At 45.9% G+C, this 23,484-nt stretch overlaps 1 protein-coding gene across 2 annotated transcripts in view; it reads left to right on the top strand.

Moving 5' to 3' along the window:
• Positions 1–5,296: 5,296 nt before the first annotated feature.
• LOC111145812 (diacylglycerol kinase delta) overlaps positions 5,297–23,484 on the top strand; it is a 113,980-nt gene continuing 95,792 nt past the window's right edge. For both annotated transcript variants that reach the window (XM_022501098.1, XM_022501177.1), the window contains exon 1: positions 5,297–5,452. In XM_022501098.1, the coding sequence (XP_022356806.1) occupies positions 5,297–5,452 (156 nt within the window). The remainder of the gene's footprint in view (positions 5,453–23,484) is intronic.

Raw genomic sequence — 23,484 nt, forward strand, 5'->3', positions numbered from 1 at the left:
CCTGGGCAAGCCGGGCACTGAGGGAGTCCACCCGGCAGTGCCTGGTGAGAGGACCAGCCTGTTGGTTCCTGCATTGCTTGACCCCAGGACATCCTAAGTCAGGGTGGATGTTAATGGGCTTGACCTTTGGAACTGTGTGGATTAGAGCTGGAGAGAAAGAGCTGGAAGGCCAATCTGGCACACCAGAGGTCCTAATGGCCCTTGCCCTCCAGGTTATTTTGGGACCAAAATGCCCCACACACAGACTTCCAGGTGCTGGCTAGAATATAGCTTGCAGCTGGTCAGCCTGGAGAGGATGTGGGGGTGGGAGCAGGAAGCCAGCAGCCAGCTGCTCCGAATGGGATATGGAACCTTGCTTGGGCTGGGCCTGCTCTTGCTTGAGTCTCTACTGGCATGTTGTCAGGAGGCTGGGTGTTCGTGCGCAGGTCAGATGTGTGGCCCCGGGAGTTCCTGGGTGGGTGCACTGGAATAAACGGGGCACAAAGGAATTGAGAGTGCTATGCGGAGGGAGTGGTGGCTGGGAACGTGGGACAAAGTTCGGCAACCAGCAACCGGAGGATTGGAGAGGAGGAATCCCTCCTACTTATTATCAAGCACCTGCCTTGTGCTGAAGGCACTTTACTCTTACATCTCCTCATGAGAGCCATGCTCGTAAGTGGGGCCTGTCACAGCCATTTGTTTGATGAGGAAAGTACAGTACAGAGACCTTACATAACTTCCTGGAGGTCACACAGCTAGGAGGGTCAGAGTCAAGACCTGAACTCTGGTTTCCCTGAGTCTGTTGTCAGCCCTTTGCTCCCCCTCTGGTTCTGAGACTTTGGGGTCTTGGAGCAGGGAGGTTAGCACTTCTGACTCAGTGATGGCGGCCCTTAAGTTCTTTTTTTTTTTTTAAATCGAAATGTTATGGAGATAATTGTAGATTCACATGCAATTGTAAGGAACAATACAAAGAGATCCTGTGTTTTCCTCAAGGGTAACATCTTGCACAACTAATGCATGCTATCCCAAAGGATATGGACCTAGTACGGTCTGCCCATCTGCTTCCGATTTCCCTAGTTTTACTTGTACTTGTGTGTGTGTGCGTGTGTGTGTTTAGTGAGCTACAAATTTATCACGTGTGTCACTGGTTAACTTCCTTTTAGAGAGTCTGTTTTCTCCTCCCTGTAACACTTCGCATTGCTCCCCTCCGCATTTAAGACTACTGCCTTCTTTATGGTTTACCTCACTAATCCTTGAGGGGCTGGGGAGGGTGGGGACCCCAGTGGGTATGTTTGGAAATGTAACGGGAGTGGTTTTTGGTTGTCCCACTGCCTGGGGCCAGGGAAGCGATATGTCACACGCAGTGAAGAAACGTCCCACTCCAAATGTCGATCATAACCTAGGTCCAGAGTAAAAAATAAGATTATTCCCATGTTTTGAAATGCATCATGTCTTCTAACGGAAATGGACAGGAGATGCACACCCTTTTGCGCTGCTAAGTGGAGAAGGATTAGGATGTGAAGTGTTATTAACGCCACCTTGATATGCCCTTAAGGTGGGGTAAACTCAGGGAGGCGCACATTGTTCGAGATGATTCACAGCGTGAGTCATTCCATAAAGAGGCACGGGCGGGGGTGGGGGGGAATGTGCTCTTACAGGCAAGGCACTTTGGGGGAGATCTCCAAGGGAACAGCACTCTGCAGTCACAGGAGAACAGAAAGCCTTCTCCGCTCATCCCAGGAAATATGCCCGAGTTAGGTTTCTCTGGTTTAGGAACATAATATGATTCTTAATGAGCCTAATGCTCTTTTAAAAAATACACTTGTTATTTTCGAGGGGTCTGAGATTTGCGGGAGAGTTGCGCAGTTAGGACCCTGAACTCCTCCATATCCATCTCCCCTTGTTACAAACGTCTCACACTAGGATGACACACCCACCACACTTGGTGAATCCATAGTGACACGTGACTAAGCTAAAGCCCAGTCTTTATTCACATTTCCTTGGTTTTTACCGAATGTCCTTTTTATGTTCCAGGAACCCACATGACATTTAGTTGTCATGTCTCGTTAGGCTCCCCGTGGCTGGGACAATTTATAGGACTTTGTCATGATTGCAATATACTTTTATCCAGCCACAGAGGCTGCCTCGCAACTTACGTTCATGTCTCTAGCTTTTTGCCTCTCAAATGATGGGTTCTAGAGCCCAGACGCCCCCTGAGCTTCTGTCGGGTGAAGGTGACAGGTCAGTCAACCACCTCTCACTTACTTTGTTCCAAACCAAGTTTATCTTCATCTCCTCTAGGTCTACCTGTGGTCACTGGGGCGGCATTCCTCTTGAAAGCCATGTCCCTGGGAGACATCCTGATTTATCCTGCTCCTTAATCTCCTGACTAGGAGCAGCTGGTCCCTTTTCTTCCCACCTCTGCTGAGTCTCACACATGTTACCTCCTCTTTCTACCACCAGGACCACTGCCTTGGTTGTGCCCCTAATCAAGCATTGCCTGGATTGCTTTTTAATGCCCTGTTTCTAGTCTTTTTTCCTCTGGATCATTCTCTGTCCAGATACACTGGTTCCTCTACTTTAAACACCCTTCAGCAGCCCCCATGCCAAAGGATGCAGTTTTTGCTCCTGAGAACCGCACCGAGGTGCCCTGGGTCCAGCTGCAGCTGCGCACGTTCCCAGCCTCCTCCTCCTCCCCTCGCCCTCAGCTCAGCAGCTAACTTGAGTGGGAGTCTTTCACCTTGTGTTTTCTTGGAAAATTCCCTCTGTCCCCTCACCTTTCCGCTCAAATCTCCAAAATCTGCTGGGGTCACTCCTCCTCTGGAGAGACTCCAGACACCCTTGAAAAGAATGAACTCTTAGCTCCCCTCCACTGACATGTCACACTCTTTATAATTCATTGATACTAAATGACTAACCTCCATGGGGATGCAGGACAGGCTCTCCTCAGTGCCCATATTAGTTGCTTTGGCTGTCATCACAAAGGACCACAGAATGGGGGTTTCAGCAGAAATTTTCTCACAGGTCTACAGGCCAGAAGTCTGAAATCAAGATTGGCAGAGTCCGTTTCTTCTTCAGAGTTGACAAGCCTCTTTCCTTGGCTCATAGGTGCCATCTCTGTGTCTCTTCACATGGTCATCCCACTGAGCCTGTCTGTGGCCAGTAGGATACCAGTCATCCTGGATTATGGCCCATCCTAATGGCCTCATTTTAACTTGATGCTTTCTTTAAAGGCCCCATCTCCAAATACAGTCAGGTTCTGATGTTAAGAATAACATCTGAAGGATAGTTAGGACTTCAACGTGTGAATGTTGGGGTGGGTAGGAGCATAGTTCAGCCTGTAACAGTCCCTTCTCTCCTCTTGCTTCGTACTAGCTCCTTTAGGTCCAGCTTCCTGGGAAGGCTAGCCTAGAAGCATCAAGAACTTTGGAGTCACAAGGCCCAGGTCCAAACCCTATCTCTTTTCCACTCCTTGGAAGAGGTATCTATCTGAACCTCAAGGCCTAGCGAACTTGCTCTGTGGGGCTTGTGTGAGGATTAGAATCACTGGTCAGTTTGTCTGGTGTGTCTGCCCCGTGGTCAGCTTATGAGAGCCATAACTACCTCCATGTGATGACGGAAATGTTCTATACTGGTGCTGTCCCATGTGGTAGCTGCTAAGCCACACATGGCTATTGTGTATTTGAAATGTGGCTAGTGTGACTGAGGAACCAAACTTTTAATTTGAATTAACTGGAATTGAAACTGAAGTAGCCACATGTGGCTAGTGACTATAGCACTGGGCAATGCCTGGGGGACTCTGGGCCTGTCCCAGTGTATTCCTGCATTAGGCCCTGATAGGCCCTACCCTGGATGTGAGTACATTTCCTTGGCCATGTCCCCATGCTAGATGGGTTCACTTGTTTTGCCTTTGGAAAGTGTCACTCTGAGTAGTGGGGGTCAGGGCATGTTGACTGGCGGGCAGGCCAGGGGCCACCGAGTCTCCAGCAGCCCTCTGGAATGGCAAGGGGACAGTCATGTAGCCCCCTAAGGATTTGCCCCTCTTACCTGTCTAGCAGCGAAAACAAGTATACTCTTTTGTGCCCTCCCAGGAAGGCTCCACCTACCCCGCTATCATCATCTGGCACTTCCTGGCTAGCCCACGGGGCCTCACCCCATTCGCCTATGCCTCCTGCCTCCACCTACAGATCACTCCCCTCCTGAGTCCACTTCTCTATCTCCGTGGCCCCTCCCAATGACCCAGGGCAGCCACCTGCCCTGATTACTTCAAAGCCTGGATCACAGGCCTCAGCTTTGTGACCCAGCCCTGCCAAGGGCTTCCTGTTAATACTCAGGACTAACCCCTTTATCAAGTTTACAAAGCCCTATCTGACCGGCTGGCCCCCAGGCTCATCCCTTCTTGTTATTTTGCTCCCTTCAGGCTATGTGCAACTTCCGTTTTTTCCTGGACACTTGTTCTTTCTTGCCTCCGGGACTTTGCCCAGCCTGGTCCTTCCTCCTAGAACACCACTCTCCTGTCAGGGCTAACTCCTACTAGCCCCTTGCTTCTCTCAGGCATCATTTCTCCCGGAAGCCTTCCCAGATGGAGTTGTGTATCCCGTTCGGGCATCCCAGACACCAGGGCTTTCTTCTTTCTTTCTTTCTTTTTTTTTTTTTTTAAGATTTTTATTTATTTATTTGACAGAGAGAGATCACAAATAGGCAGAGAGGCAGGCAGAGAGAGGAAGGGAAGCAGGCTCCCTGCTGAGCAGAGAGCCCGATGCGGGACTCGATCGCAGGACCCTGAGATCATGACCTGAGCTGAAGGCAGCGGCTTAACTCACTGAGCCACCCAAGCGCCCTACTTTCTTCTTTCTTTCCTCACTCCTGCATGCATCCATCCACTCCCAACTGTTTATGGTGCAACTAAGTACTAAATGCCAGACACTGCTTTAGACGCTGGCGACACGATGCAGGGCAAGACAGGACGGTCTGCGCCTCCTGGAGATCACTTATATTCTTGAACGGGAAGACTAAAGATTTAAAAAACAAAAAGTGAACACAGAGACAAAAACACCACACAAATTGTGTCCTAGACGGAAAACAACAGACGTTAAGACCGGGGGCCAGGAGACATGGAGGGGGGGGGGGCAGTGGCGGCAGACCGGCCCGAGAGCGGATCCGTCTGCGGCTGCGCGCGCGGCCGGCAGGGGGCGCGGCGAGGCGGCGTGGGGGCCCTCCCAGGCCCCGGGCCCGCCCCCGCCCGAACAGGCCCCGCCCTCCAGACACCGCCCCCGGCCCCGCCCCCCGCCCGCTGTGCGCGCGCTGGCCCGGCAGCATGGCGGCGGCGGCGGGCGCCCCTCCGCCGGGTCCGCCGCAACCACCTCCGCCGCCGCCGCCTGAGGAGTCGTCCGACAGCGAGCCCGAGGCAGAGCCCGGCTCCCCGCAGAAGCTCATCCGCAAGGTGTCCACGTCGGGCCAGATCCGCCAGAAGGTGAGCCCGCGGCGGCGGCCCGGGCGCGCGCCCCTCACGCCGCGGCAGCCCCGTGAGGCCCGCGGCCCGGCCCGAGAGCCGCCCAGGCCCGGCCCTGCCCGGCCCGCGGTCCAGCCGGGCGCCGCCGTCCGGGCGGAGCGCGCCTCATGGGGTAACGGGCCAGGCGCCCCGCCCCGCGCCGGGACTGAGCGCGTCGTCCGGGCGGGGCGGCTGCGGGGACCCCGGGCGGGGAGAGCAGGTGGGCTCCGCGCGGGGCCGAGCGGGTGGGGCGGGGCGCCGGGATCAGGGGCGCCCGCCGCGGGTGGGCCGCGAGGAAGCCCCGCGCTGCAAGGATCGGGAGGAAGCGGAGGCCTAGAGGCGGGGGGCGAGCGCACCAAAAATGGGTGCTGCTGGCCGCGCCCCGCGAACGCACGCTCCCCTAACCCCGGGTTCTGCTCGTTTCTGAGGACTGACCCGGTCATTTCCCGCTGGGTGCCCCGCAGACTCACCTGTGGTCCCCTGGGAAATCCAACGGGACTGGGCGTGTGGGGGCTCTTCCTTGACTCGCATGTGTTTTCGTGCCCTTAAGACAAGGGATGCGCGTTCTCTGACCGGCTCTCCCTCCCTCTGGGGAAAGCGGGGAGAGGGGGCTTTCCCTGGCTGCGCACCCGCTGGGCACCTAACTCGGCGGAGAACTTCCAGACGCTAAATATTCGCTGCAGAAAGACGCATTTCCTTTCTGCGGGAGGAAAGTTGCGCCCTTTGTTTTCCCTTTGCGGTTCCCGTTGCAAACTGGTTATGGTTTTGGCTACAGGTGAGCCCTTGCTGTTAGAACACGGCTGCCTGGGACAGGTGGCTGGACAGGTGGCCGAGGGCATGCCGGCTCTCTGGGCAGCCCCGGCCGATCCAGCTGGCACAGACTCTCTCATTCTGCTGCAGTGCGCTTCTCCTCCGGGGCCAGTTGGGTTTATCTGACACTTTCACTGTGGGAGCCATTTCTTGCTTTACCCTCTGTCAGCCTCTGATACTTGCGATGGGGGTAATCTTGGGTCTGAACGTGTTACAGACAAGTTTATTGGGAAGTGTTCCAGTTATTGTGCAGATAGGTATTGGACACCTCCTTTTTTCCAGGCATAACGGTAATAGTAATAATTGTAATGAGAGCAGTTCTTCAGCGCTTACCAGGCAATGTGCCAGGCACTTTTCTTGGGTTAACTTTGCAGCAGTCTACATGTGTTATAACTCATTTAGTACTAGTGAGAACCCATTGAGCTGGGTATTACCTATCATCCCCATCTCAGGGGATTGGAAATCGAGGTGGAGATGTGAAGTGACTTGCCCAGAGTGTCGCAGGTAGGAAAGGTGGATCTGGATTTGAACCATGGTCAGGATCCTAAGATGGACAGTAGGAGTCTGGATCTTAGTTTGTAGGAGATGGACATCTATGCATGTGACAGTATGGCCTAGTAAGTCCTGTGGAGGCTCAGAGGACAGAGAATCCATCTACTGTGGCATGTAGCGGGGGGGCGAGGTCACCTTTAAAACAGATCTTGAGGGAAAAAGTTTGCCAACCTAATTGGGGAAGGAAGCACTTTCCACATAGTTGATGCATATTGACATACACTGTATCTAAAGGTTTAGGCACACCTGGGAATGATCTGAAGGTGAGTGGGTCAGGTTGAGAGGAAATAGGAAGGGGCTGGAAAGGTAGATTGGGTTGGATTTTAAAGGGCAGGCTGTGGAATTGGGTTTTTGGCCTTGGGCAAGAGGGAGCTGCTGATGGTTATTCAGAGCATGGGAGTGACCAGTCAGATGTGCTTGTAGGAAGATCTCCACATAGCCGTAAATGATACTAAGAGTTGCTCTCCCCTGTTGTTTGGTCCTGGATCCTTGTATGTGCCCAGTGTGGGGTAGATCATGGGATTTACAAGTGATTAATATTAGATCTATCAGAGATTCCAGTGTTGTCCAGAATTCTGTTCTTTAGGAGGTGTCCCCCCCCCCCCCCGCCGAAAACAAAACAAAACAAAACAATAGCTGCTGTACCTACCAGCTATTCTGGTTGAGGAGGAGTGATGGGTAGTGTGTTAAAAATACAGCCTGAGGATTTGAGTTGCTGAATACAGTCACATCTGCTGTACAAATAGCTTAAGGCTAATTTTTTTTTCATGTTGTTAGAGATTGTCTGAATGTGGGAAATGTGAGGTTTTCTGTGTTCAATAGCTCCCCCCAATTTATTAAAGCAGATAAGCCATTCAGAAAATTGCTCTGGTATATGTGGTGCATAAGAGAAATATCCAAAATGGTATGGGGGATCATTTGGGGACTAAACGGGAAAGCTGAAACCACTTGAAGTATTTAAAACAGGGAATGTGGGGCACGTGGGTGGCTCAGTTGATTAAGTGTCTGACTTAGAGTCAGGTCATGATCTCAGGGTCCTGAGATCAAGTGAGTCTGTGTCTCTGAGTTGGGGCTCCCTGCTCAGTGGGGAGTCTGCTTCTCCTTCTCCCTTCTGCTCCCCGCCCCTCCTGTCCCCCCCCCACCCCCACTGCTGCTTGTGCTCCCACATGCTCTCTCTCCTTCTCTTTCTCCCTCTCGAATAAAGAAAAAAAATCTTTAAAACAGAGGGACTTTAATGTAGGGGAGTGGTTGTATATGTGATTGAGAACCGAGGATGTAGCTAGTGGCCAGTGAAGCAACCCTGAGATGAGGCAACAAGTAGGAAACCACTGTCACCCCTGAGTTTGGAGGACAGAGGGAGGAGGGGGCATTTCTGACCCCAGGAGCAACTCCCACCTGCCAAGAGACTGAACTGCCCTGGGTTATCTGGTGGGCCCTGGTGCCTTCAGAGGGCAAAGCTGCTGCTGGAGTCTTACCCCATCCTCCTCTTGCTTGGGAAACCCGGCCTGTTAGGGGTCAACCCCTCTGCAATTTGGAGTAGAGCAGAAGATCAGGGAATGGAACTGAGGACAAGTTTTTGAAATACCAGTCCAGTACAAGCTAAGAGCTGTCTTAATGGGAAAAGGAAGGGAAGGATCTTACAACAGTGCTTCTCAGATTTTAATGTTCAGGCGTATCCCCTGGGGATCGTGTTAAAAATGCAGATTCTGGTTGAGTAGGTCCAGGATGGGGCCCAAGAGTCTGCATTTTAATCAGCTCTCAGGAGATGCTGCTGCTGTTGCTGGCCCATGGACCAGACTTTGAGGAACAAGTCCTTATGACATAGGTGTCAAGAGATGCTTTCCCAAACCCCAAAGAAATCTTTAGTTTATGGGGTTCTTTTTAAAAACTTTTCCCCAAGGGGTGCCTGAGTGGCTTAGAGGTTTAAAGCTTCTGCTTCCAGCTCGGTTCATCACCCCAGGGTCCTGGGATCAAACCCCGCATTGGGCTCTCTGCTTAGCAGGAAGCCTGCTTCTTCCTCTTATTCTCTCTGCCTGCCTCTCTGCCTACTTGTGATCTCGTTGTCAAATAAATAAATTAAAAAAAAATCTTAAAAAAACCAAACAAACAACTTTTCCCCAAGTCTTTAGCATTATGAAAACTTGATGAGTGGAGATTTGACATGGTCGTTTAGTAGTTTAGCATTTCACGCTTGTCTGATATTTTCCAAAGTTCCAACTGTGCCCAACAAATATTACTTCATTTGTGTTTCCTAACTGTAAAGTGCAATAACGACTCTGTAGGACCTCCTAGTTAGAGTGGAAAAAGAAGATGGGGCTAATACACTGGTAGATTAATTCATTAGCATATTATAAAGTATTCTTAAATTTGAATAAAGAACAGTGTGATTCTGTGATACATTATCAGTTAAGATAGAGTTTCATCTATTTCAGAGTTTTAAAGAAGTTACATTTTTGGCTTTGTGCACAAAAGTGCTCATATTCCTGATTTCAATTTTATTTATTTATTTATTAAATGATATAATTAAAAAAAATATTTTATTTATTTATTTGACAGAGAGAGAGAGATCACAAGTAGGCAGAGAAGCAGGCAGAGGGAGCGGGGCGGGGGGGGGGAAGCAGGCTCCCTGCTGAGCAGAGAGCCCCATGTGGGGCTCAATCCCAGGACCCTGAGCTCATGACCTGAGCTGAAGGCAGAGGCCTAACCCACTGAGCCACCCAGGTGCTTCCCTGATTTCAAATTTAAACAAAGCATTTTTCCCATTGTGAAATGAAGACTAGCAGATATTAGACAAAATGTTTACGTTGTAAAAGACTTAAAAAAATAGCTTTATAAAGATGTAGTTCACACACCACGCAGTTAACTCCTTTAAAGTGTGTAGTTCAGTGGTTTGTAATATATGCACAATTGTGCAACCATTACCACAGTCAATTTTAGAATGTTTTCATCACCCCCAAAAGAAACCCCATAACCATTAGCATCCGTTCCTCATTCCTTCTCAGTTCTCTCAGCCTTAGACAACTGCTCATCTACTTTCTGTCTTGAGGATTTGCTGATTCTGGACGTCTCGCATACATAGAATGATGCAGTACGTGCCTTTTGTGTCTGGCTTCTTTCATTAGCGATAAGTGTTCAAAGTTCATCTGTGTTGCAGTGTGAGCATTTGGATTATTTCCACTTTTTGGCTATTCTGGATGAGGCTGCTGTGAACATTCACGTCCATGTTTCTGTTGGACACGTGGGTCATTTCTCGTGGATGTCTATCTGGGAGTAGTTTTTTTTTTTTTTTAAAAACTGCCATACTCTTTTCCAGAGTGACTGCACCATTTTACATTCCCCCAGCAGTGTGTGAGGGTTCCAGTGTCTCCACGCCTGCAGTTATTTCTTCTTGATTATAGCCATCCTAGCGGCTGTGTAGTCATATGAAAAGTTTTAAAGCTCATGTGTGTATTTAATAGCCTGAACTCTGGTGTTAAACGAAGTTGATTCACACCCTTCTCTCCCACTTGTGAGACCTGACATATCATAGACAGTATCCTAGACCTCTCAAGACTTGGTTTCCTCATCTGAAACAGGGAAAATACCTGTTCCTGGGTTGGTGGCAGTGACAATAAATGTGTTCTTGAGCCTCGATTTCCATATCTGCAAAATAGAAAGGAAATAGGAGTAGTCAGATCCCTAAAATAGAAATGATGATGTTAAGTCATAGAAGTAAATGGGACAGTCTTCGTATACTTAGCATAGGGCCTGACATATCATCAGCCTTCAGTAAATGGTTTCTTTTATGATTATTTCTGTCTTTTTAATCATTCTCCCTGAACCCCTCCTCCCCCAGCTTAAGCTGGCTGATTCATCATCTCTAGCAGCCAGGAGAGCAAATAAAAATGAATGTGGCAAACAATTAGCAATGAAAATCATTTTTAAAAGTTAATTTATTGAATACGAGTGGGAATACCATGGGCTAGTCATTATTTTTCTTATTTTACAGATTCATTTTTTTTCCCCACAGATTCATTTTAACTCAGCAAATATTAAGTGTACTAGGCACTTGGGGTACCTTACTGAACCACAATCATAAATACCTCTGGAGCTAACAGTCTGAAGATAAGACAGACATTAGTAAGGCAATTGCATAGTTAGTGTGGCATTGTGACAGGGATGAGCATTAGGCTGGTGATAGCCAGCGTGCTTTGAGAGGATGTAACAGGTAATTTTGATCTGATCCTGGGAGGGGGCATTAGGGGGAGATGAGTAGGATAAAGTGACTTCTGCTCCTGGTAATGGTGGGCTGAGTTAACTGACCAGTCTTCTGCCAAGCACATCTGTTAATATGAGGTGGCTGTTAAGAAAATGCAGTATTATAGGGCTGGGACTGGGGAGGATGAAGGTCTGCGGAAGTGAGCTGGCATCTGGGGCTGGCTGCTTTTTACCTTGAGGTCAGGAATAGTTGGAATAGTGTCCCTCTAAAATTCATGTTCACTTGGACCATGAGTGATAAGATTGTCTTTTATTATTCATAATGAGCCCCTTTTGGCTATACCTGAATTTATGCTAATGGGGTTACTTGTGATGGGGCTCCTAGATAGCTTCAGGATAGGAGCTGGTCACCAGAAAGACCAAACAAGTGATGAAAAGTGTGAACTTTCAGCCTTTCCCCCAAATTCCTTGGAGCAGAGGGGGTTTGAAGATTGAGTTATAAAACCTCTTTAACAAGGAGATTCTGGGAGTTTCTGGGTTGGTGAGCACAGTAGTGTGTGTGTGTGTGAATGTGTGAGTGTGTGTGTGGTTTGCATGCCCAGAGTGGGCATGGAAGCTCTGCTTCTCCTCACTCTCCATACCCTGCCCTGTGCACCTCTTCATTTAATGTGTCTTTCTGGGTGTTAGGAAGGATGTGGAGCAAGGGAAAGCTTGGCTGCTGTTGGTGGGAATATTAATTTGGTAACACCACATTAGAAGACATTTTGGCAGTGTCTGTTAAAGTTGAACAAATGTATACCCTATGTTTCAGCAATTCTACTTCTAGGTGTATGTATCTAATAGCTTATGTGAGCTAATGTACCCCAAGAGTACAAGAGTATTACTAGTGTGTTTTTTATAATAGCTCAAGAGTGGAAAGACGCAAACATCAGTCAGCAGTAGAATGGATAAGTAAATTATGGTATGGTCTTACAAGAGAATATTATGCATCAGTGAAAATGAACTGCAGCTACCTGCTGACTTAGGATTAATCATAGCATTAATGTAGTCTGGGCAAAAAACCAGACATGAAAGAATGTTGTATATGATTCCATTTATATCCAGGATGGAATGTATAGGACATAAGGTGTTTAGTCTTGCCTGCTTGTGTCTTTAAGCTTGCATGCAAAGAAATGATTACCAGAGAAGTCTGCATAATGGGAAAATATGGGTAGTGATTGGATAGTCCTTTAGAGAAGACGCTTCCAGAGTGCTGGTTGTGTTCTGTTCCTTGCTGTAGGTGGTGGGTTCTCAATTTGTGGTAATTATGAGTATTTGTTCTGTGGACTTACTATGTATGCTATTTTATAATGAAAAGGATTTTTTTTTAAAGGATTAATAAAAGAATGAGGAGGATATAGCTGGTCAAAGAGATATACAAAGGATCTATGGCCAGAGGGAGCTTGGGGAAGTCAAAAGGCTAAAAGAAAGCTGATGTGGATAGAGTTGGCAAGACCTAAGGCGACCTTGATAGGGACATGAGGCTGGGGAGCTGGGTAGGAGGCTGTGTTAGGGGGCTCTGTAGGAGTGAGGTGCTATTGCTTGAAGATTTTGTTTTGTTATTTTGTTTTTTTAGTAATCTCTATATTCAATATGGGTCTCGAATTCATGACCCCAAGATCAAGAGTCGCATGTTCTGCTGACTGAGCCAGCCAGCCATCCCTGCTTTAAGGTTCTAGGAAGGAGTGAGACGTAATCTGATCTATGTTGAAAGGATTACTCTGGCTCTATTGTGGCCACCTGAATGGGAGCTGGTAGCCTGGGTCAAGGCTGTGGTGGTGGTGATAGAGTTCGTTGGATTTGGCATTGGTAGAAATTAGTGATGGTTTGGTGTGGGTGCTGGGGAAGAGGAGGGTTGTGGTTCCATTGACTGGTTAATGGAGCTCTTCTCTGAGATAAGGAGCTCTACCTGCAGTGGTTCCCTGGCTCCTCTTATTCTCAACTATCCCATTTTCACAGGTGAGGGGCGGGCAGTTAGGTGGCTTGCCAGGGTGCCATGAAGCCACCCAAGCCTCGTAGATTCCAGATGGCACCTCTTCCTACTGGGTCCTGCCTTGTCCCTTGATAGTCATGTGGCAGCAGTGGGAGTGGTTCCCAGAGCCTGAGAGAGGGAGCAGTGGGACTGTGGGAGGGAGGGCCCACTCAGCTCAGCCACTGGCTTTAGGATGCGGCCAGAGCAGGGGAAGGACCAGTCAGAGAAGGAAGTGGGAGAAGCTTGGAAGGAAGAGGAGGGAAGGGAGGGGAGGGGAAGAAAGTAAGATCCTGAGTTCAGCACCCAGAGGTCCACCTGCACTATCATTACTGTTACTTTTGTATTTCCTTACAGAGTATTTTTCTGGGTATGTTTAACAGAATTGGAATGAAAGTATATGTAAATTTTCACTTTAATGTTACAAGCATTTCTCTGTGTTGTTAAAATCTCTTTATTCTTACCCCTTGTAATGGTTGTATCGTATATTCTGTGGAGAATACCTTTGCAAGGAAGGCTCTTTTTCAATTTTTAATTATGAAAAATTTAAAAAGAATAATAGTAATAGTACAGTGTATGCTTAATATACTTACTACCAAGAATCAATAATTGTTAATGTATTGCCAAAAATGCCTTATCTATATGTGTTGAATATAAGTAATCTGCTAAATCTTTTGAAAGTAACTTACAGGTATCACAATAGTTTACACCTGGATAGCTCAGCATGCAACTCATAAAAATGACATTATAAAGTATATCATTATTCTACCTAAACTCCTAAAGATAAGGACTTCTAAAAATAAGGATGTTTTCCTATACACCGTTATTATACCTAAAAATTAATTGTAATTTTCTAATATCTAAAATAAGCACATGATTTTTAGATTCCCCCAGTTGAACCAAAATGTCTTTTATAGCCTCCCTTGGGGGATCATGTAACAATCAAAATTGTTGCATTATATTTTGTTGTACCTCTTCAGTCTCTGAGCTTCAAATACTCCCCACAGGCACTTTCTCCTCCTCCCCACTATGACATGGATGAATTGGAGAGACAAGGGCAGTGGTCTTGTAAAATCTGTCTGGATTTTTTTGATTGTTTCCTTGTGGTTTCTTTGATCCTTCTGTTTGCTGTAAATTGGAAGTGAGAGTTTTGAAGACTTGATTCTATTCAGGTTGATGTTTGGGCAAATTTCCTTGATCTGGGATGTTCAGTGTCCTGTCAGTCTGTCTCCTCTGCTGTGTCATCATTTGCTTTATGTGGAGATGCTAGATATTTCCATTGGAAGTGTGGATTTCCCTCTTTGTCAGGAGGGAACCTGTGAGGTGGTTCTTGGGCACCAAGCAAATATACTTATCTTTAACAGTTTTCAGCGTTCATGCCTAAGAGTTTCCTGAACCAATTATGAGTTTGCAAAATGGAGATTCCCCCTTTTCTGTCATCTCTTCCACGTTTGTCTGTTGGTATTCTGTAAATTTTTCCCACTTCAACTGGGGAAGAGCTACAATTTCTCCTAAAAAAAAGGCAGGGTAATTGCTGGTTTCTTCCTGTTTAATTACCAATTTTCAAAGTAAGGATTTGGTAGAAAAATCCTCTCCAATGGAGGCAAACGTTCCCTTTCTGTTCTCCCTCGCTGTCTCACTCTTTGTCACTGTGGATTCATTCTTTTTATTCAGTGTTTTACAATCAGTGGTAGTCATTCCTTTTGGTGCTTAAATTGTCCACTTTTTCCTAGGGGAGCCCCTTCACGGTGGCTCTTTGGCCTGTGAGCATTTGCTTGCTGTGCCTTGATCTGTCGTTTCATCTTTGGGCTAGATCCCAGAGGTGGGGCTGTAGGTCATAGTGGGCTGGGGCTGAGGTGTCTGGGACAGGCAGTGCCCAGTGAGTTTAGCACATCAACCTGGTGGGGCTTTGCTTTTCCTTTTTTGGGTTTGTACCTCTCAGTTTTGCATCTCCATTTATTTTGTGTTCCTTTTCTGTGGTTCTTACTGTTTGTGGGTTAATCTGTCCCTTCATCACTCTGTCGGTGAGCTCTTCCCAGTCTTGTCTTCTCTGCACTGTATCCTGCAGCTTTCTGAGGTCTCACTTTTTGTCTTGTACATGACCAATGACATTTCCTGCAGTGTACGTTTTCCCCTTTAGCTCCTTATATGTGGATTTTAATTTTGCTGGGGTGTGATTATTTTTGCTTCCTTTTCTAATCATGTCCTGTATCGCAGCTTGTTGTGCTTTAATTTCATCCTGTTCTCATTTTGGTGCTCCCTGTCCTTGAAAAAACTAATTTTTTAATAGAGTCAGTGTCTTCCTGTAATCTAAAAACAAGAGGCACATATTTGCTAAAATGGTCTTCTGGTTTCTGTAATAAATTCATTTAGATTTATGCATGTGCTTTATAATATATCTTCAGCCCACCCCTCCCCCCCTCTGTCTTGTTTTGATTTATCAGTCCTGGAATGTTTTTTCCGGTCTTCGGGTTTGAAGTGCCATTAACTGTGTGCTTGGCTGCTGGGGGGAATGTGAGTCCTGCCCGAGATTGGTCGCAGGTCCAGTGCTGTGCCTGTGCTGCTCTGGGCCGGCTCTCCCTGCCACCTCAGTCTGAGTACTGTGATGCTTTGGGTCATCTGCCACCCGCTTTTGGCTGGCTCTGCTCTTCTCCATCTGAAGGTGAAGGTGCCTGGGTTGTGGTAGTTTTCCTAAGCCTGGCTCCTCTTGCCCCATGATGGTGAAGTATACCCCAGGATCCAGGCCAAGTGGTGCATTGTCCCTTATTGCAAGATGGGAGAGGGGCACTCTTGTTCTTTTTCTTTATTTACCATTTTAACCATTTTATTTTAAAAAATTTTTATTTACTTTTATTTTGTTTTACTTCTTTGTTTTTAAGTAGGCTCTATTCCCAATGTGGGGCTTGAACTCACGACCCTGAGATCAAGAGTCACATACTTTATAAACTGAGCCAGCCAGGTACCCCCTCACTTTAACCATTTTAAATGTATACAGGTCAGTGGCGTTAGGTATTAACAGTGTTGTGCAACCATCACCAGTATTTAGTTCCATATTTTTTTTATCCCCTAGGAAACCCCTTTCCCATTAAGTAGTCACTCCCCATTCCCTCTTCTTCCCCAGCTACTCATCTGCCTTCTTTCTCTGTGGATTTGCCTTTTCTAGATATCTCATATAAATGGAATCATACAATATATGGCCTTTTGTGTCTGGCATCTTTCCCTTAGCATGATGTTTTCAAAGTTCATCCATGTTGTAGCATGTATCAGTGCCTCATTCCTTTTTATAGACAAATAGTATGCCATTGTATGGATATACCACATTTTGTTTATCTCTTCATCTGTTGATACATATTCGAATTGCTACTACTATTTGGCTGTTGTGAATAGAATAGAGCTGCTATGAACAAGTTATTGGTTGAATGTCTGTTTCTAGTTCTTTTGAGTATTTACCCAAGGAGTGAAATTGTTGGGTGGTTATGTGTATATCTTATTGAGGAACCTCTAAATTGTTTCCCACAATGGCCATGCCATCTTACATTTCTAACAGCACAGTAGCAATGTAGGAGGGTTCCGGTTTTTCTGCAGTTGCCCACACTTGTTTTCTTTTCTTTTCTTTTTTCTTTTTTATTATGGCCATCCTGGTGGCTGTGAAGTGACATCTCCTGGTATTGATTTGCATTTCCTTAGTGACTAATGATGTTGAGCATTTTTTCATATGCTTGTTGGCCTCTTGTGTATCTTTGGAGAAATATCTATTTCAGTCCTTTGCCCATTTTTATTTATTTTTTATTTATTTATTTTTAAAAAGATTGTATTTATTTATTTGACAGAGAGAGATCACAAGTAGACGGAGAGGCAGGCAGAGAGAGAGAGAGAGAGAGAGAGAGAGGGAAGCAGGCTCCCTGCTGAGCAGAGAGCCCAATGCGGGACTCAATCCCAGGACCCTGAGATCATGACCTGAGCGGAAGGCAGTGGCTTAACCCACTGAGCCATCCAGGTGCCCCCCCTTTGCCCATATTTAAGTTGGGTTATCGTTTTGTTGTTGAGTTGTGAGGTTCTTTATATGTTCTGAATACTGGGCCCTTCAGTATTCAGTAAATTCAGATTAATGAACTTTTTCCCATTTTGTGGGTTCTCTTTTCACTGTCTTTTTTTAAAAAGATTGGTATTATTTATTTGAGAGAGAGAGAGAGAGAGAGAGTGTGTGCATGTGAGTCGGGGGAGGAGCAGAAGGGGAGAGAGAGGGAGAGGGGAAGAATGCCAAGCAGACTCTGCATGGAGCTTGATGTAATGTTTGATCTCATGACCCCAGATCATGACCCAAGCTGAAACTGAGAGTAAGAAGCTTAACTGACTGAGCCACCCACATACCCCTCCTTTCGCAGTCTTTATAGTGTCTTTTCGATGCACAAAAGTTAAAAAATTTTTTTTTCCTAAAGTTTTAAATTTTAGAGAAGTCCAGTTTATGTTTTTCTTTTCTTGCTTATGCTTTTGGTGTTATATTTGAAAAACCATTGCCAAATCCAAGGTCATGAAAATGTACTTCAGTGTTTTCTTCCAAGAGTTTTATTGTTTTAGCTCTTTTTGTGTTAATTTTTTTATATGGTGGGAGGTAAGGGTCCACTTTTAGTCTTTTGCATGTGGATATCCCAGCATCGTTTGTTGAAGAGGGCCACTTTTTTTCCAGCTGGATTTGGCCTTTCAAGCTGCATACCCTGTAATACTTAAAATCAGCTGTGAGCTTCTCAGAATTGGTTGGTAATCTTGACTATTTTGGAGTGGTCTCAGTGGAGTTCATAGAAGGATTGATAATAGAATCATTCTTATGGATGTTTATGAGACAGTTACACATTTGAAGGGTTTGAAAGGAAATATCTTTATTTCTGAATTTCTTTTGTCCTAGAACTCTCCATATTTCAAGTATGGAGTGTGAACTTGGTTCAGTTCTTTTCATGGTTTGGGAAAATTTGAAATACTCATCTTGTTAAGTCTGATCCCACTTGGTGGTCTTTATATTTGAACTCTTTGACAAAGATGGATTAGTAGTCAGAAGCTGAATGAAAAGGAAGTCTAAGAAATTGTTCTTTATCTCTTTTTTCTACGTTTTCAGGTACTTAAAGAGGGCAAGTAAAAACGAGGTTTGTCAGTACTGAGTTATGGGTCTAATTGCCCAAGTGTATTTTTACTATCTACTAGTCATAATTGTCTAAGTAGATTTTTATATCCAGCCAGTATTGTGCGTGAGCTGGAATTTTGCTGTTTATAGAAACCCTGTAGCTTCTTCACTCTCCAGCAGCACATACAGGTGCAACCATTTGGGGAAATGATTTGGTGACATGTTTGAAAAACATAGACGGTCCATACTCTTGACTCAGTAATTCCACTGGTGGAATCATATGCTGAGGAAATACTCTTTTTTTTTTTTTAAATAATTTATTTATTTATTTTTTTAATAAACATATAATGTATTTTTATCCCCAGGGGTACAGGTCTGTGAATCGCCAGGTTTACACACTTCACAGCTCTCACCATAGCACATACCCTCCCCAGTGTCCAAAACGCCACCCCCTCTCCCAATCCCCCTCCCCCCAGCAACCCTCAAGAGTCACTTATGGTTTGTCTCCCTCCCAATCCCATCTTGTTTCATTTATTCTTCTCCTACCCCCTTAACCCCCCATGTTGCATCTCCACTCGCTGAGGAAATCTTAAATAAGAAAAAGTACAATGACGTTATGTTTATTGCAGCATTAAATATAAAAAGTTGCAAACCCCGAGATAGTCCAGTCCAGTGTAGCAACTCGGTTAATGACAGAGCTGACATAGCTTTTCTGTGCTGGCATCATGCACCCTGCATAGGTGGTCTTGCTTCCCTTTTGAAAGTGCGTGAAGGTTACCATGGTGGCTGAGTGTCCAGGCCGCACAATTGGGAAGTGGCAGAGCGAGTTGCGGCTTTTGTGTCTACTGCAGCCATTCGGGTGATTGAGGAAGGCAGTAATGTGGACAGTACTTTGTCATGTTGGGGAAACAGAGAGGCAGTGTGTACAGAATGCCATTCAGCTGTGTGCAAAACACTGCATAGGAAGTAAGACAACGAAAGTTTCCGAACTGATGCCAGAGATTGTGCCCTGATACCAGGGGTGGTGCAGTTTGTATTATTTTTATTTTTAATTTTCTGAATTTTCTAAAATGGGCATATTGTTTGTTAAAGAAAACAAAAACAAAAGCTTAACACGATGTCCTTTAATCAAGGTTTCCTGATGTGGAGGGTATAAAGGGTGCTGTGTGCAGGTAGCAGAAGATGGAGAAGAGTCTGCCCTTAGGCTTTTTTCTGGAATGTCCTGAATCACAGTTGAAACAGTTCCAGCTGTCAGATCAAAACAGATGCAGTGTAAGGAGCCAGATACACAAAAGGGCATGATAAGTAGGATTTAAATTTCATAGTATCCTAATAAATGAATACATTATATGCAGTATCTTAGTTATGTTCCCCTTTGTTTAAACTTTTAACTCCTGTGTTGAAAATAACTTTAAACTTGCCTAAGCAGAGTTCAGGGTCTTGATATAAATAAGATATATATTTTTTAAAAAGATCTATTTTAACCTGACATTGAAACTATTTCATATATGAAATGCTGTCAGTTTTTTAGATTTGCTCATAATTATTTCAGTGCCCTTAAGCACTTGAAAAGATGAAACAGGCTACAGAGCAACACAGAAAAGCGGATCTGGTCACAATATATTTGGAAAAGCAGATTATTAAATAATTTGTATATTACATAACCCCTCTTTTCTGTCTTATTTATGCACTGAGAACACATTGGAAGGATGTTATCGCAGGATGTCAGTGGCAGGTGTTAGCAGTGTGGCTGGACTGAGTGTTCTCAAGTGAAGAAAAAGCACTTCCCGTAAGCCCAGAGGCGGCTGCTTAACACAGGACTCTATTTCCACCTTCTTTCTGAAAACGGGCAAGGGGGCAGTGGGACCCAGGGAAGAGGCATTTGAGTAGTGATGGTTATAACACGGCTTTGCGTTTGTGTAGCACTTTGCAGCTTCTTGGGCATTTCCTGCTCTGGGCAGCACCCCCTGAGGTGGGATCTGCAGGTCAGGAGCCTGGGGTGTCAGGGAGCTGCTGCCCTTAGCTCCAGTGGTAGCAGCTGCAGGCCTTGCATTCAGGCCTCTGGTGTGTTTCATTCACTTCTGAGTTTCCAGAGCACCCTGTCTCTACCTCTGATGGAAATTTCCGAACATACACAAAAGTAGGGAGAGGAGTTTTAATCAGTCACCCGGTCTAAGTAGTCATCAGCATTGTGTCTTTCTTGTTTCCTCTCTCCTCAGCCCCGAGCCCTGCTTTCTTCTAAGTATTTAAAGCACATTCCTATGGTACTTTTTATGTTGTAAAAGTATCCCTCTGTCAGTGCACAATTTCCTTAAGGGTCAAGGGTCCTGTCTCTTTCATCATCATATTCCCAGCCGTACTTGCACTTAAGTGTTCAATAAATATTTGTTGAAACAAAGAGTGCATTTCATTCCACCGGTCCATGGGGAGAAGGATTTTACTCTGTAGGCTCACAGCAGCCCTGTGAGGCTGTGGTGCTATGAGTGCACCACAGCGTGTGTGTGTGTGTGTGTGTGTGTGTGTGTGTGTGTACACAAACGTACTTGGAAGTCGCTCCTGCTGCTGGTGGTGGGTTTGCCCACGTGGTGTGCAGTGGGGATGGTTGTGCCCTGACCCGTGCACATCTGTCCCTGCGCTCACCCCAGAGAAGTGGGAGGATTAGTTGTGACTGTCGTTTAGTCTTGCCTCTAAGAACAAACAAAAGAAAACCTTCCACCAAGCATACTTTTTAATTTTTTCACTTGATATCTAAATGTGCAATCACACAGACTTGGGTTTGAACCCCACGTCTGTCCCTTCTCTGTGGATATCGGTCCTCTCTGGACCTCAGTTTCTTCATATAGGAAATGGGGAAGCAACTCCTCACAGTGAAGATCATGAGATCCTGAGGCTTCCTAAGTTCCTGGTGCAGAGTAGGCCCTGCACACGCCCTGACTCTGTCTTCTCCCGCCCGTTTGTGAGGAATGAGAATGCGCGCATTCTTTGTGTAGATGGAGTGTCTTTGTGTAGATGGAGTGGGGTCATCTGTGGAGGCCCTTAGATAGGGGCCAGTGAGAGCTGTCCTGGGTGCTGTGCCAGGTGGCGGCAGCCTCCCTTCTCTGGGAGTCCTTTTACAATTCTGTACCTTCTAGAAGGCTGGCTTCCTTCCTGTCTCGTCTGCTCTGGCCCTCTCCACCCAGAGGGAACCATTCAGTCACTTTTATTATTTTATTATTTTGGTTAATTCTTCCATTGTTTCTGTTTGGAAATTTAAAAAAAATTATATATACACATAGTTGCTTTTAATTATCTCTGCAGACATGTGTGCGTGTACACACAAATCCACTTTACAAAAGGTAGCAGGCTCCATAAGTGTTCTGCACCTTTCTTTTTTCCATTTAATAGAATTTGGACATCATTCCATAGCTCTATAAAGATCTTCCTCATTCCTTTTACAATTGTATAGTATTCTGTTTTTTTTTTTAATATACCATAGCTTATTTTTTTTTTTTTAAGATTTTATTTATTTATTTATTTGACAGAATGAGAGAGAGAGAGACAGAGATCACAAGTAGGCAGAGAGGCAGGCAGAGGCAGAGGGAGAAGCAGGCTCCCCACTGAGCAGGGAGTCCGATGCGGGACGCGATCCCAGGACCCTGAGATCATGACCCGAGCCGAAGGCAGCAGCTTAACCCACTGAGCCACCCAGGCGCCCCATACCATAGCTTATTCAACCACTTGTGTTATTTTTAGACTTTTGCTATGATATTTTGCAGCAGATAGCCTTGTACAGACTTCAGACTTCATTTTATGCTCTTTGCCAGAGTATCTGTGTGATGGGCTTCTTGGAGTAGGCGTGCAGGGTGAAAGGGTAGATGTGTAGGTTTGCTAGGTTTTGGCAGGTCCCTGTCCTCAGGACTCACCTCAGGCCCTGTTGGATCAATGGTGCCCAGAGTACTGGTTTCCTCATGGCCTCACCCACAGTACCTGTTTTTTTTTTTTGTTTTTTTTTTTTTTTTTTTTTCAATCTGATGATGATAGTGTATTTTAGTTTAGTTTTCTTTTTTTTTAATGAGATAGGTCAAACATATTTTCATGTGTTTAAGGGCCATTTTTACTTATTTTTCTTGTGAACAGATTCTTTTAGTTTTTGCCTTTAAAAAAAAAAACCAGATTGTTAGTTTATTCTCAAATTTTAGAGGCTCTTACTGATTAGGGATATTAGCCCCCTATGATATTTTGCAGAAAGTTTCCTCAGAGTGTGCTGTGCTTGGGCACCCAGGTGATTAAGATCACTAATAGAGCTTCAGCCCTTTGGGACCCCCTTGATCTGGCCAGGGAGTCAGTCAGCCACATGATGCCTTAGGACTCCACACTGTGCCTTTCTGCCTCACCAGCTTTAGATTGCTGGCTCCCAGCTCATGGTCTCCCCATAGCTGCTACAGCTCTAGACTTGGTGACTGCATTCAAGGTGAGAGGGACAGGGAATGGGGACTCGAAGCTACATGGTGTTCTCACATGTGTGCGAAGCAACTTTCTTGCCTCCCCAGCCCTGGCGGGACATCCGTGTAGGTTTCTGTGACCAAGTGAATCATGTGGCCGGGACTGGGGAGGTGTGATCAGCGTTGTGATGTTGGCCGCACTTGGTTCAACCAGCCCCCTCAGAACTGAGAGTGCGTTAGCAAAGAGAGGCCATACCAGAGTAATAGGAGAGCCCTCAGATTTAGGAAAGGTGGTTGTGAACTCCAAAGGAAGGCAGATCAAGAAGCAGTTCTTTTGGGGGAATTTTGGCCTTACACTTTGGGGCCACTCTTTGGTCTTCTGCTTTGGTCCCTCCTCATATTACTGGGGACAGGAATGGGACATCTTCCTAACTCTCGGTGGAACTTCAAGTGACGTAGGGGATTTGGGACATGGTTGCTTTTAACCTTGCAGGCAGTGTATTGAAGGAGGAAAACCAGGGTAGTAGCAAAGGGGAAGTTGGGTTCTCTTGATTGGTAAGAAAAGAGTGGCTGTCCTTTTTCTGTGGGTTAGCGTTTTTGGGGTCTTTAGGAAAAACAACTCATGTGGGCATCTTTGTGTTGGATTGGTGGCATTCTCCAGTACAGCAGTAACCCATGTGCACCTCTAGTCTCTCGCTCCTGCTGGTTGTTGGTGCCATGGAGACATTGATGTGTCAACATACAGTTGTGGCCCAAGGTGAGCAGACTTCTCAGCTTCTGAGATGATGTGACAAGAACGGGTGGTAGGTGGGTAGGGGAGTTGTAGGTAAGTTGCAGGTAGTTCTGAATCAGATGAATTGGGATGAATTTGTGGATGCTGTTTTGAATTGATGAAGCTACCTTTGCTTAA

Source organism: Enhydra lutris, unplaced genomic scaffold (genome assembly GCF_002288905.1).
Source record: "Enhydra lutris kenyoni isolate GAN:26980312 unplaced genomic scaffold, ASM228890v2 scaffoldscaffold1, whole genome shotgun sequence".
Classification (NCBI taxonomy): domain Eukaryota; kingdom Metazoa; phylum Chordata; class Mammalia; order Carnivora; family Mustelidae; genus Enhydra; species Enhydra lutris.